At 38.9% G+C, this 11762-nt stretch overlaps 1 protein-coding gene across 1 annotated transcript; it reads right to left on the bottom strand.

Annotated features, from left to right (window-relative positions):
- Window positions 1-2863: 2863 nt before the first annotated feature.
- On the bottom strand, window positions 2864-8398 carry GPR63 (G protein-coupled receptor 63). The gene has a single exon (XM_015557699.1). The coding sequence runs from the start codon at window positions 8243-8245 to the stop codon at window positions 6998-7000; it is 1248 nt and encodes a 415-aa protein (XP_015413185.1). The 5' UTR covers window positions 8246-8398; the 3' UTR covers window positions 2864-6997.
- Between the last annotated feature and the right edge of the window lie 3364 nt (window positions 8399-11762).

The following is an 11762-nucleotide window of genomic DNA, read 5'->3' as shown; positions in this document are numbered from 1 at the left end:
TCACCGAAGCAAGTGGGGGTGCACACCCTGCTAGGGTCCCCTCAGAGTGTTAAGTCCCACCTGCCGGCCACACCTTGGGGAGCAGCAATTACTGGCCTCCTCACGTTGATTGGCCATGTTCCTTTGTCTGTGAGCTCAGCTGTTTCCATGGTTGATCTTGGGTGACAAACTAAAAAATATATATATTATTTCCTTAAAAGTATAAACATTCTATAATATTGTTTTCTAATAACAATGTACCTCTTAGATTAAGATACTTTCCGGGATCATTTATCTGGTCTCTGCTGACTTGATTACTGATTTTTCCAAATGTTGCAACCTCACTATCCAGCCCTTCTCTCTCTGACAGTAAAGTCTCACAGACTCAAAGTGAGACCTAGAGCTGGGAGCCATCAAGCTGTGTCTGAATCCCAGCTCTACCTCCCAATTGCTGGGAGAATTTTGGAAAATCATTTAATTGCTCCAAAACTGTTTCTTCATCTGCGTATTAGCGTATAATGTATTTGAAAACTTCTAACAGGTACTGACACAAAACAGATGTCAGTAAGATAAAAGTACACCATGAAAAAAATTTTTTCATTATTGTCAAAAATATATAATAAACTACAGTAACAGTTTTGGGGTACAGTTTTGGTTTGGTTTAGTAAAGTGATTCGTGGATTAAGAAATTATCATTACTGTACCAATCATGAGTTGATCTCTTAAAAATACTGCCATTTTGTGTCCCACTGAGAGTTCCAGTGACACAGCAAGGAGTGTTGAAGCTGGCCCAGGACCCCATGGCTCCTGACTTCATCACCTCCACCTCTTCTCCCAAGTAGTCTTGGCTACTATAGGTAAACCCCAGTACTTCAAATAAGTTAGTACATCATTAAAACCCAACTATGCACCAAGGTGACAGACAGCCTTTCAAAAGGGGCCCTGAGATTTATGCAAGTTAAGGTAAGTGTCTGGGTGTTGACATGGCCCTAAAATTTCAGCCACAGTCAGCAAGAGCCAGGAAAGTTCTATGACATTAGAGATGGTAGCCAAGGCTCTCAGGGGCCCAGTTAGCTTGACAGCCTCCTGACTGAGCCAAATACAGTTAATGACTTCTAACCAAGAACCAACCCACCTAGGTTTTGTGTTAATATCTACGACTTTGTGAACAGGTGTTGCTGTTATGCTTTTTGTTATGCAATGTGTGGAGGGTAAAAATCACCCAGTACGGTGCTTAGTAAGCTCTTCTCACTAGGGGCTCATACCAGAGGATAATAGAAGCAAGGAAGCCTAAAAAATATGAACTTTGGCATTAGGCCTAGGTTTGAATCCACACTATGCCTGACAAGTTGCTTAATCTCTTGGAAACATAATTTCCTCAGTTAGAGAAGGAGAAAATACTTTGAATTAAAATAAAGTAGTATTTTGACTACAGTAAGTGGCCCAAAATTAGCACCCATCATTATTATTATGATTTGCATACTTTTATGCTGAGATTAATGTTATACTTTCAAATTCCTTAGAAGGCATCAGCCTTGACAAGTATCACAAATAATAAAAGCTCGCCTAGAAAGGAAGTTGGTTTACAAAATCATTTTATCAATTAGTACTCCCTTTTAAGAGTTTCAAAACAGATACAGTGAAAATCAAAGATCAATATTATGCCTGTGATCCCATGAGTCTGAACATAATGTGGTCAGAATGTGTATCCAATCCTCTGGAACAACTTTGTCTTGGTCATCTTTTTAACCTCAACACTGAGGTTTATGTGACTGATCACAGCACCACAGGAGAATTTTATCATAAATTTGCATATCACCGCTGTAGATGGTCTTTTGATGTGTCAATCTGTGTAGGCTACATACCCTAGTTATCCCGTCAAACACTAACCTAGGTGTTGCTGTGAAGGTATTTCATAGATATGATTAGAGTCCATCTCAGTCCACATTAAGAAAGATCATCCTAGACAACCTGGTGGGCCTGACTCAGTCAGGTGAAAGGCCTTCAAAGCAGAACTGAGGCTTGAGGAAGAAGAAATCCCACCTGCAATTCCCAGCCTCCCTTCCTGGTGGCCTGCCCTTCAGATTTCAGATTTGCCTAGCCAACCCCACAATTACATAAGCCAATTCTTGTAATGACTATCTTCTACTAGTTGTGCTTCTCTGGTTAAACGCTGACTGATATAGCTAAGAAATATTTATTTTTTCTTTTGGCATTGAATCTTTTGGCATTGAATTTATACCTGACCCCATACAGGTCAGGTATAAATTTATAAATTGCTCCTAAAGGTTCTTTGTATTATGAATGAGTTGAGTGGGGTTCACTATTTTCATGGTAGATGTGAAAATGCTTTGAGTTTAACATGTTCCTCTATTTTGCTATATCTTCCTTACCTTTCCATTTCAAAAGAAAATGTCGAATGTCACCTCTGACGACAACCTTCTTTTGTAAATCAACCTTCTTTTGTAACTTAAATATACTTAGCTATTGCATAAGAGTAAAAAAAATTAAAATAAAACCCCATGTCTAACTGGGAAAAATTAAAACTCTTATATACACAGGTCATTTCCTATGGATTTAAAAGTGGATTTTAGATATACCTTAAATTTTAGAAATGGAAGCGTCGTTGAAATCATTTTGTCAAAATAGGGGCAAATGTTGTCATTGATTTGCCAAGTGACAATCTAATTTTACATGACTCAGCAGTAAAATTTTCACAACTCTTCCAGACAGAATTTCTTAAAACTGTTTCTTAATACTAATGCTCTCTTGCCAAGTTTCATGTCATCCTTAACTATCCCAAGAACTTCTAAAATTAGAGTACAGTTATGCATATACCAGTTTTGAGGTCAAATCTGAAAATAAGAACCCAAAGAAAACAAGATTTGAAACTAAACTCAGATTTTAATTTAACAGAAAGTATTATTCATGACAAGTCTTCTAAGATAGAATGAACTGGTCCTTAAAAAACTCGACTTTTAGAAATGTTAAACATTTATTAACTTTCTTATTGGGAGCACTTTTCCTGGTTGTAATAAGAATATGCACAAATAACCATACTTGTTGATTTCTGAATATTAACAGTCCAAAATTCAAAGCGTTTTTTCCCCATACAGGTCAGGTACTATTTTAAAATAAATTATTTTTAATTACAAAGTCCTAGTACCAATATATATATATATGTGTGTGTATGTGTATAAGAAATGTATTACCATTTACCTGTAATAACAAACATGTGTTTTGATATTATTATAAAAACTGAGTTTTCAATGAAGGCAGTTTAGAAGGACTGTCGCTGAGAAAATAAATTTGAATTAAGCAATCCTTTAAACTAAAAATCATGGCAGAATAATATGTCAAGCAAGTGAAAATGTTTCTGCGATATATACATAAATATTTTCATGTAAACATAAGCAAAACTCAAGAAAAAAGTAAATATCTTTGTTAGCAACCAAAATACATGGATTTGAAAAGGTTATTTTCTCTTCTTCATGCTTCCGTTAAATGAGACTGGCATAAGAAGAGCAGTGGGGATTAGAGGACTTTACATTCCCCTCATCCTCTTCAGGAGGTTCCATACAATAGACACCGCTCTGGGAGAAGATATTAGAGGAATTAGGCTCCAGAAAGTCATGACTTTCAAATATTAAGTCACTCTCTCTGCTCTCCTGTGAAATGAGATGGTTTATCAGAGTTGTGCCAGCTGAAAGAAGGTAACTCTACTACTGCTGAGATCCAGCACTAACACATGGCAGCAAATTAGGCACAACAATGAGTAGATTTTCCTCTGGATAAGGATTACCCATGCACTAGAAGATAATGGCTTCCAACACAAAACAAGCATTTTTGAATAACACAGACAATATTGAAATGGGTATATTCTCAACAGAAATGATTACTGACGTATGACCCTTGGACCACCTGCATCAGAATCGGGCAGGGTCGTCAGCAAAATAAAAGCGTGCATCCCTGGGCCCAGTGCAGACACTCTGGGGCCCTGGGCATCTGTGAATGCCCCCCTGGGAATACTCAGACACATATTCATATGAAAGCTTGAGTATCACTACTCCAAACTATAGGGGATTACTTTTGGCCACACATATTTCACTATGTCTTTCATGCTTCTTACTTATTAGCCAGAAGGAAAATGGAAACAAAAACCATTTCTGATTATGTCAGTCAGTGGTGATAATTAGTAGTGGTATTTTCCCCTCAAGAAAATACAGGGGAATAGGCAACATAGGAATCTGCACCTAAATTTTTCAAAGGTACTCCACAGTACTTTTTTTTTTTAAGCTTTCAAATTGTATACACAATAAAAACGTTCAAAATGATTTGTAAACTGTCATCTGATCAAGATTATCCAGTGTAAAGAGAACTGCTGATCGGTGTTGCTCAATTCTCACAAAGGCCCCTTTCTTCTTTCTTCTTTCTTCTTCCACAGACACCGAGCATCTCAGTAGGCAATCCAGAGTTCTCACCAGATGATGCACTGCCTACCAAGCAGCACAAAAGTACCCAAGGATTGCTCATAAAAAGGACAAAGAAAGCCAAAACCCAGTCTCAACTGCAAACAAAAAGGAGTCTCAAGACCTACTGCCAATATATATTGTAAGATGAATACGGAGCATGCCTACTTTCCTTGGAGAAAGTCTAATTTCAAATATACTTATTAATATCTGCTTGAAATCCAGTTGAAAGTGGGAGGCATGATACACTTCAATATGCTACTAGTATCTATTGTAGTGTTGATATTCTATAAGATCCCTATGGACGCAACAGCTTTACCTGTGAATAACAGAAGTAGAAACCAAAGAGGTAGGTGACTGTCATCATCAGATGATCCCAAACCAACATGTTAAATAATATGCTCGAGTCTGAAAAAAGTTCTTCATCTGGAAAATGAGTTCCAACACTGTTACAATGGCATGAGCAGGGTTTCCCAGATCTTTTGTGATGTCATCGAACTTCGGAAGTCCTAGCTCCTGATACTGTGCCACGTGCTCTTCAGATGGTCAATGTTAAGAAACAGCTAATGAAATAAAACGTAAAGAAGTAATACTGGAGACCAAAGAGTGATGCCAACATCAACTGGGCTCGTCAAACATCTCCACTCTCACATGGAGGGAAGCACATTATCGTTGGGCCAGACCTTAGATTCATCTGATCCAACTCTCTAGTTGTACAACTGAAAAAAGCAGAGGTCCACAAAACACTAAAATTCCAAAAAGATGCTATAAATCAAAAAATGTTCATGGTTTACTTACCTATTTATAAAGCCCAGGGTGTAGCAACGGGGCTGCACTTTCAGGCCCTCTCGCCTTCGTCTGCAGCCCCAACCCTGCCAGCTATTTTATCAAGTGTATCAGTGGTTCCAGGAAGAAGGGGACCAAAGGGTCTGGATGCACCAAGGGGGTCCGATCATCAGCAAGAGAAAAGTAATGTGAAACCCCAGACCAGCCCTATTACAACTTGCTCTACGCTTGGACCAGGGCTTATCTTCGCTTCTATGTAGGCGACTCACTTCGGAGCATATTCACCAACGCCAGCTCTGCTCGGGGCAAGCCCGGATAACAGTGCTGTCCTACCATCCCTAGAACATTCAGAGACAGCTGAACCCTGGGAGCCTCCACACCCACAAAGCCAAGACCTACACACAGCCGTACTGAACTTCTCCATAACTGTCAGTCCTTTGTTTTGTAAACCAAAGCGTCATCTTGTTTCCTGATCATCTTACTTATCTACGATTTTAAAGTTCCACTGTGAAAGGGAAGTCGTGTGATTTCATTTCATGTTTATGTTTCCCAGACTTTCTGCATTAGTTTCACATTTCTTTTGGTAATTTAAAAGATGAAGTTATTGTTAAAAAGGTTTTATAGTCTTAAAAAATAGAAGGATATGCAAAGCCCCTCTTGACTATGAAACATCTGAACCTGAATTTATGCCTGTGTGGCACAGAGAAACGGCACAGCCTTGGGACTCCCACAGATGTTCTGGGACTAACCTTGGGCAGGATTCTAGTCTCTGAGACTTTCTTTCTTTATCTGTAAAAAAGGAAGAAATAATACCTACCCCACAGGATGCTGTGAGGATAAAAGGATACACAGTGCCTGGCACATGGTAGGTGCAAAACAGTGGTAGGTCCTTCTCCCTGCTGGACTCAGTGAGAATCCTTGAGTGAAAGGAGACACCACAGCCCACACCAGCCACCCCTCACTGCATCCCATTTAAAGTTGCAAGGATGTTCTGTCCTTCTGACTTTGCCCTATTGCTCTAAAGAATTGCTATTGTGCTTAGAAAAATATCTACATTTCTATGTTCTCTCCTTTAAAACTGTACATGCAGATAAAACATTTTTAAAAACTATCTTTCTAGAAATGATAATGTAATGTCGCCTAAAGCATAACATGTCATGTATAAAAACAATTCTGAAAAACATGACTGAATTAGTTTGTACATTATTTCCTAAAGTGCACCAAAGTAAATATTAATGACCTTTGAAATGTCACTAACCTCCTTGGGTTATTTCTTAAAATAAAAGTAAATATTTATCTACTGAGATGTATGTGGTTTTTGGCTCCAATACAATGGCAAAAAGCAGCAGTGTTTTCCAGAAGAAAAAGAATAAACTCAACTAAGCACACCTGAGCAGCATACCAAACACCGACAACTCAGTGTGCCTGCAGGCTCAATAAAGCACAATCCTGATTCCTGCTTCCAAAACAAAATCAACCCAAGATACAAAAACAATCTTCCCACCCTAAATAGAGGATTCCTGTCGAATCCTGGAGGTAACATCTGTGATCACTGCCCTCTTGCGTATCCTTGGTAACAGAATTATCACTAGTCACCATTCTTTCTTTATACTGCACACACCACACACACACACACACACACACACACACACGCACACAAACCTATAAAAACCAGGAAACTGTAAGTGGAAAAGCCATGTGAAAGAAAACTCAGAGTCCAGTAAAGAACAACCATCACCCCAAATTTCAGGCAGTTCCCACAGTCACACCACCGTCCGGTGTTCCCCGCACACGTAGACAGCACTGGGGTGTATCCGTCGCCTTGTGTGACGAGGGAGCTGCGGCAAAAACTTGAAGGACTTGGGCATCATGTCCAGGCAGGCCTCGTGGAACTTCTTAATCCTCCAGTAGTAAATGAGTGGGTTCAATGCAGACTTGAGGTAGCAGAGCCAAAGGAGCCAGGTGCTAATCTCAAAGAAGTTGTGCTGATAGTAGAAGCGCCTGCTGAAAGTGGCCACCAGGCTGTAAGTGGTGAACGGGGCCCAGCAGACGATGAAGACAGCAAAGAGGATCAAGATGGTGGTGAAGGCACGTGTTTTAAAGCCCATGTCGATGCTCATCTGGAAGGGTCTCTGCAGACTCATGAGACCCAGTTTGCTGGCCTGGCTGAGGCATATACCCTCAGGGTAGCTATGGATCCTCAAGGCATTGTGCCGGAGCGTGTTGAGTATGCCCATAAACGAATACAGTATCACCAGGAAGGGTATGAAGAAAGAAAGAAGAGAAATCAAAATCACATAAGCCTGGTAACCTGGGTTGGTTGTGTACCCAAACACGCACTGGGGGGCTCGGGAAGGTACCTGCAGGTCAGGGTTGCCGACGGCCAAAGGGAAAGCTATGCAAAAGGAAGCTGCCCAAGAAACTGCGATCAGAACCTTAGCCCTGTAGGGGTTTAGCTTGTCCTGCCTCTGGACTATAATCAGGAACCTATCGATGCTAATGATGAGCAGGATGGCTACCCCCTCCATCACAAACAACCAGAAAAACATGGCAGATACCCTACAGAAGAATTTCCCAAAAATCCATCTGGTAGTGAGAATAGTTACCAAGGCGAAGGGCATGTTCAGCACTGCAAGCAACATGTCTGCGAACGCCAGGCTGGCCAGGAGGATGTTAATGGCAGATCGCATGGCGGCTTTCTGGTAAACCATGAGGCAAACCACCAAGTTCCCGAGAAAAGACACAAACAGAATAAATATCATGATAGCAGAAAGGATGATCTGCAGAGGCAGGTTGAGGCCCTGGTAAGCTGCTGGTGTTGGGGGTACAGCTGTGCCATTCACGGTCAAGGAACTCATCCCCGTGGGAGCCAGGGTGTTAAAATTGTATCTAAGCAGAGGATGCTGGACTGGTGGCGGGGCCGTAATATTCACGTACGTGTTTTCATAGACCACGAACGTCGTGTTGATTGCCCCCGTGTGGGACGCAGTCAGCCCTGCAGAGAAGACCATGGCTTCAGTAGGAGGGAAGGCGCTAGCAGCTAGGCAGGTGTTCTTCCAGCATCTCAACACCCAGCAGCAGTTTCACGGTTCCCTGACAGGCTTGGAAACACGTTCTGGAAAACAGACAGAGTTCCATCTTCCACAGAAGTCCTTTTGCCTGAAAATAAGCCCAAAATACGAAAAGTAAATGAGAAACGAACTTCATAAATAACACTTGACTTCTGACCTTTCGTCATGGAGGATCAGTTTGCCTTTTTTTAATCCTTCAAAAATATTTACATCTCTAGCACAAGTAGCACTAGGATACTGTTGTTCTGTTGTTTTATTTTTAGTCAAGCATGACGGAAATTTCATGACACTCATGTATGAAGTAAAAGTGAAAAGAATTAAAATGTATTACCACTTCAAAGTCAAAAGTTAGAACCTTGCTTTCTTTTCAATTTCCAGTAGCAACTGGTCTTTCCACAGTCACTATTAATACAGGTTTTATTATCTGGTTCTCCTGAGAGTACTAATGTTTTTCTTAATAGCTTTTTGGTACAGATTCATATTCTATGTTTACGTTAGCACAAAACTAGATGGCAAGAAAAACCTGAACTCAGTTTTCTACTTAACACTTTTACTGTAACACCTACTAGGTTATTTCCTATGAAGGGTCTGAAACAGTTTCCTGGCTATTTCTTTATGCTTTTTCCCAGAAATCTCACCATCACCACTTTGGAAAAGTTATTCAAAATGACAAGGAAAATTATATGTAAAAAGTCTTGATCATATTTTCAAGATTTTTCTTTTTTCAAAGCTTTCTTTATTCTCATATTCTCTCTTCTTTCCCATCACCACTAACTTCCATCCTTTATTTTATGATACAAAGACTTCTAATCTGAAAAGATCAAAGAAATTGAAAAATTTCTTTTCCCTAAAACTTGATAGAAGATGTCAACCAAATAATGAAGATGGAATTTCTAAAGGAGATGCCCATAAGAATATTCAGCAGCAGAGAATCTATTCCAGTAAACTTACATATATTTGGTTATCTTACTCCAAAAAGTTTCCTATCACCTTTCCCTTATCCTTACCCCCAACTTCTGTAACCCTGAATTTTTCAATAGGGGACATTATTAGTCTACCATCTTACTAACCCATTTTTGTGATGTGGATTGTTCCATATCTTGGCTATTGTGAATAATGCAGAGATAACTTCTTTAATTAGGAAGAATTCTCTTTGGATTTCTGGCTAGATTACTTTAATAAATACCAAAGACTGGGGGGAAAATAAATGCACAGAAGCTTAAAATAACACTATAACTTGCTCGTTATTTTGACTTAGAATTAGTTATTGATTTTAGGGGTAAATGCCAAATGTTCACTTATTCATTTCTTGGGGTAGGGAAGGTGGAGGCACCCCATTTGACAGGCCCAAGATCCAGCATTGTAGCCAAATCATTAGCTCTCTATCGTACTTGTTTCTTTCTACAATCCCCTCTGTTGTCAAGGCTGAGAAAGGAGAGTATTTATCTGCTTGTTCAAAATATTAATTTTACTAGGTACTCTCACTTTCACAGCCTAATTTCTTTGTTCCTACAAGATATTATCCATTTTCACATTTTCCCTTTGAAATGCAAAATATACCTGTCTGAGATGCCACACTAAGCCAGTGACTGTCAAATTTTAGTAACCACAATGGGCCAATGGTAGTTAGAAATCTGTACACCATAATCACCATGTTTTCTTTAGAACTAACTATATAACCATAAAGACTGTGCTTGCTACATAAATCAGCCTCTATACAAGTCTATCTGTAGGAAAATATAAACAGACAAATGTGTATCACCAGCCTAAAATAACATCTATAACAGTGCTTGACCAAGTAAACAAACCTCTATCCATCCTGAAATAGTACACACTTCATTTTTAATGTTTTTATTAAAATATAATTGACATACAACATTAATATCATTTCAGGTATACAACATAATGATTTGATATTTGTATACATTGTAGAATGATCTTTACAATAAGACTAGTTAACATCTGTCATCACACAAAATTAAAATTGTTTTCATTGTGATGGGAACTTTTAAGGTCTATTCTCTCAAGTATGCGATGCAATATTAACTATAGTCACCATGCTGTATATTACATCACATGACATATATTTTATAACTGGAAGTCTGTACCTTTGATCTCCTAGACCCATTTCAGCCACCCCCCTCCCCCATTTGGAAACCACCAATCTATTCTCTGTATCTATGAGCTTGTGTGGTTTTGTTTGTTTCATTTTTAGAGTTCACATATAAGTGAGATTATACCAGCCGTGGGCAAACTACGGCCTGCGGGCCAGATCCGGCTCGTTTGAAATGAATAAAACTATTGAAAAAAAAGACCATACCCTTTTATGTAATGTTTACTTTGAATTTATATTAGTTCACACAAACACTCCCATCCATGCTTTTGTTCCGGCCCTCTGGTCCAGTTTAAGAACCCATTGTGGCCCTCGAGTCAAAAAGTTTGCCCAACCCTGGTTTATACTATACTAGTCTTTCTCTGTCTCACTTATTTCACTTAACATAATGTCCTCATGATCCATCCATGTTGTTGCAAATAGCAAGATTTCATTCTTTTGTATGGCTGAATAATATTCTATTGTGTGTATTCATATATACATATACATTTATACATACACATGTATGTATGTATATACATTTTCTTTATTCATTCATGCATCAATGAACACTTAGGTTGTTTCCATATCTTGGCTATTGTGAATAATGCTGTAAAGAACATAGGAGCAGATATCTTTTTATGTTATACCATTTTCTTTGGATAAATATCCAGAAGTGGAATTGGTGAGTCATATTGTAGTTAATCTTTTTAACTTTTGGAAGCACCTCCATACTATTTCCCATAGTGGCTATACTAATTTAGATTCCCACCAACATTGCATAAGGGTCCCCTTTTCTCCACATCCTTGACAATACTTATAGCTGCCTTTTTTATAACAGTCATTCTAACATGTAAGGTGAGATCTCATTGTGATTTTGATTTGCATTTCCCTGAGGTAACTATTAGCCTTCTTTGGAAAAATGTCTATTCAGATCTTCTGCCCATTTTTAATTGGATTGTTGGGGGGGGGTGCCATTGAGTTGTGTGAGTTCTTTATATATTTTAGATATCAACTTTTTATGAGATATATTATTTGCAAATATTTTCTCCCATTCAGTACATTGCCTTTTCATTTTGTTGATGGACACACTTTAAAACACTTAGTTTCTTTTACCAGGTTGAGAAACAAAAAACAAAAACTGTAATGAAGCCAAAGCAAAACCACATTTAAAAGACACTTTTTAGGTTGTTACATATACATATCTACACTAATAAAAGAGAAAAATGGTAATTGGCGTACGACGCTACCCTTTTCATTGGCTAATCAGGGCTATATGCAAATTAACTGCCAACTCAGATGGCAGTTAACTGACAACAAAGATGGCGGTTAATTTGCATATGTAGGCACAATGCAGGGAGGCGA

Source organism: Myotis davidii, unplaced genomic scaffold (assembly GCF_000327345.1).
Source record: "Myotis davidii unplaced genomic scaffold, ASM32734v1 scaffold269, whole genome shotgun sequence".
Lineage (NCBI taxonomy): Eukaryota > Metazoa > Chordata > Mammalia > Chiroptera > Vespertilionidae > Myotis > Myotis davidii.
Note: the sequence above shows the minus strand (reverse complement) of the source record. Positions and strands in the feature narration are given on the sequence as shown.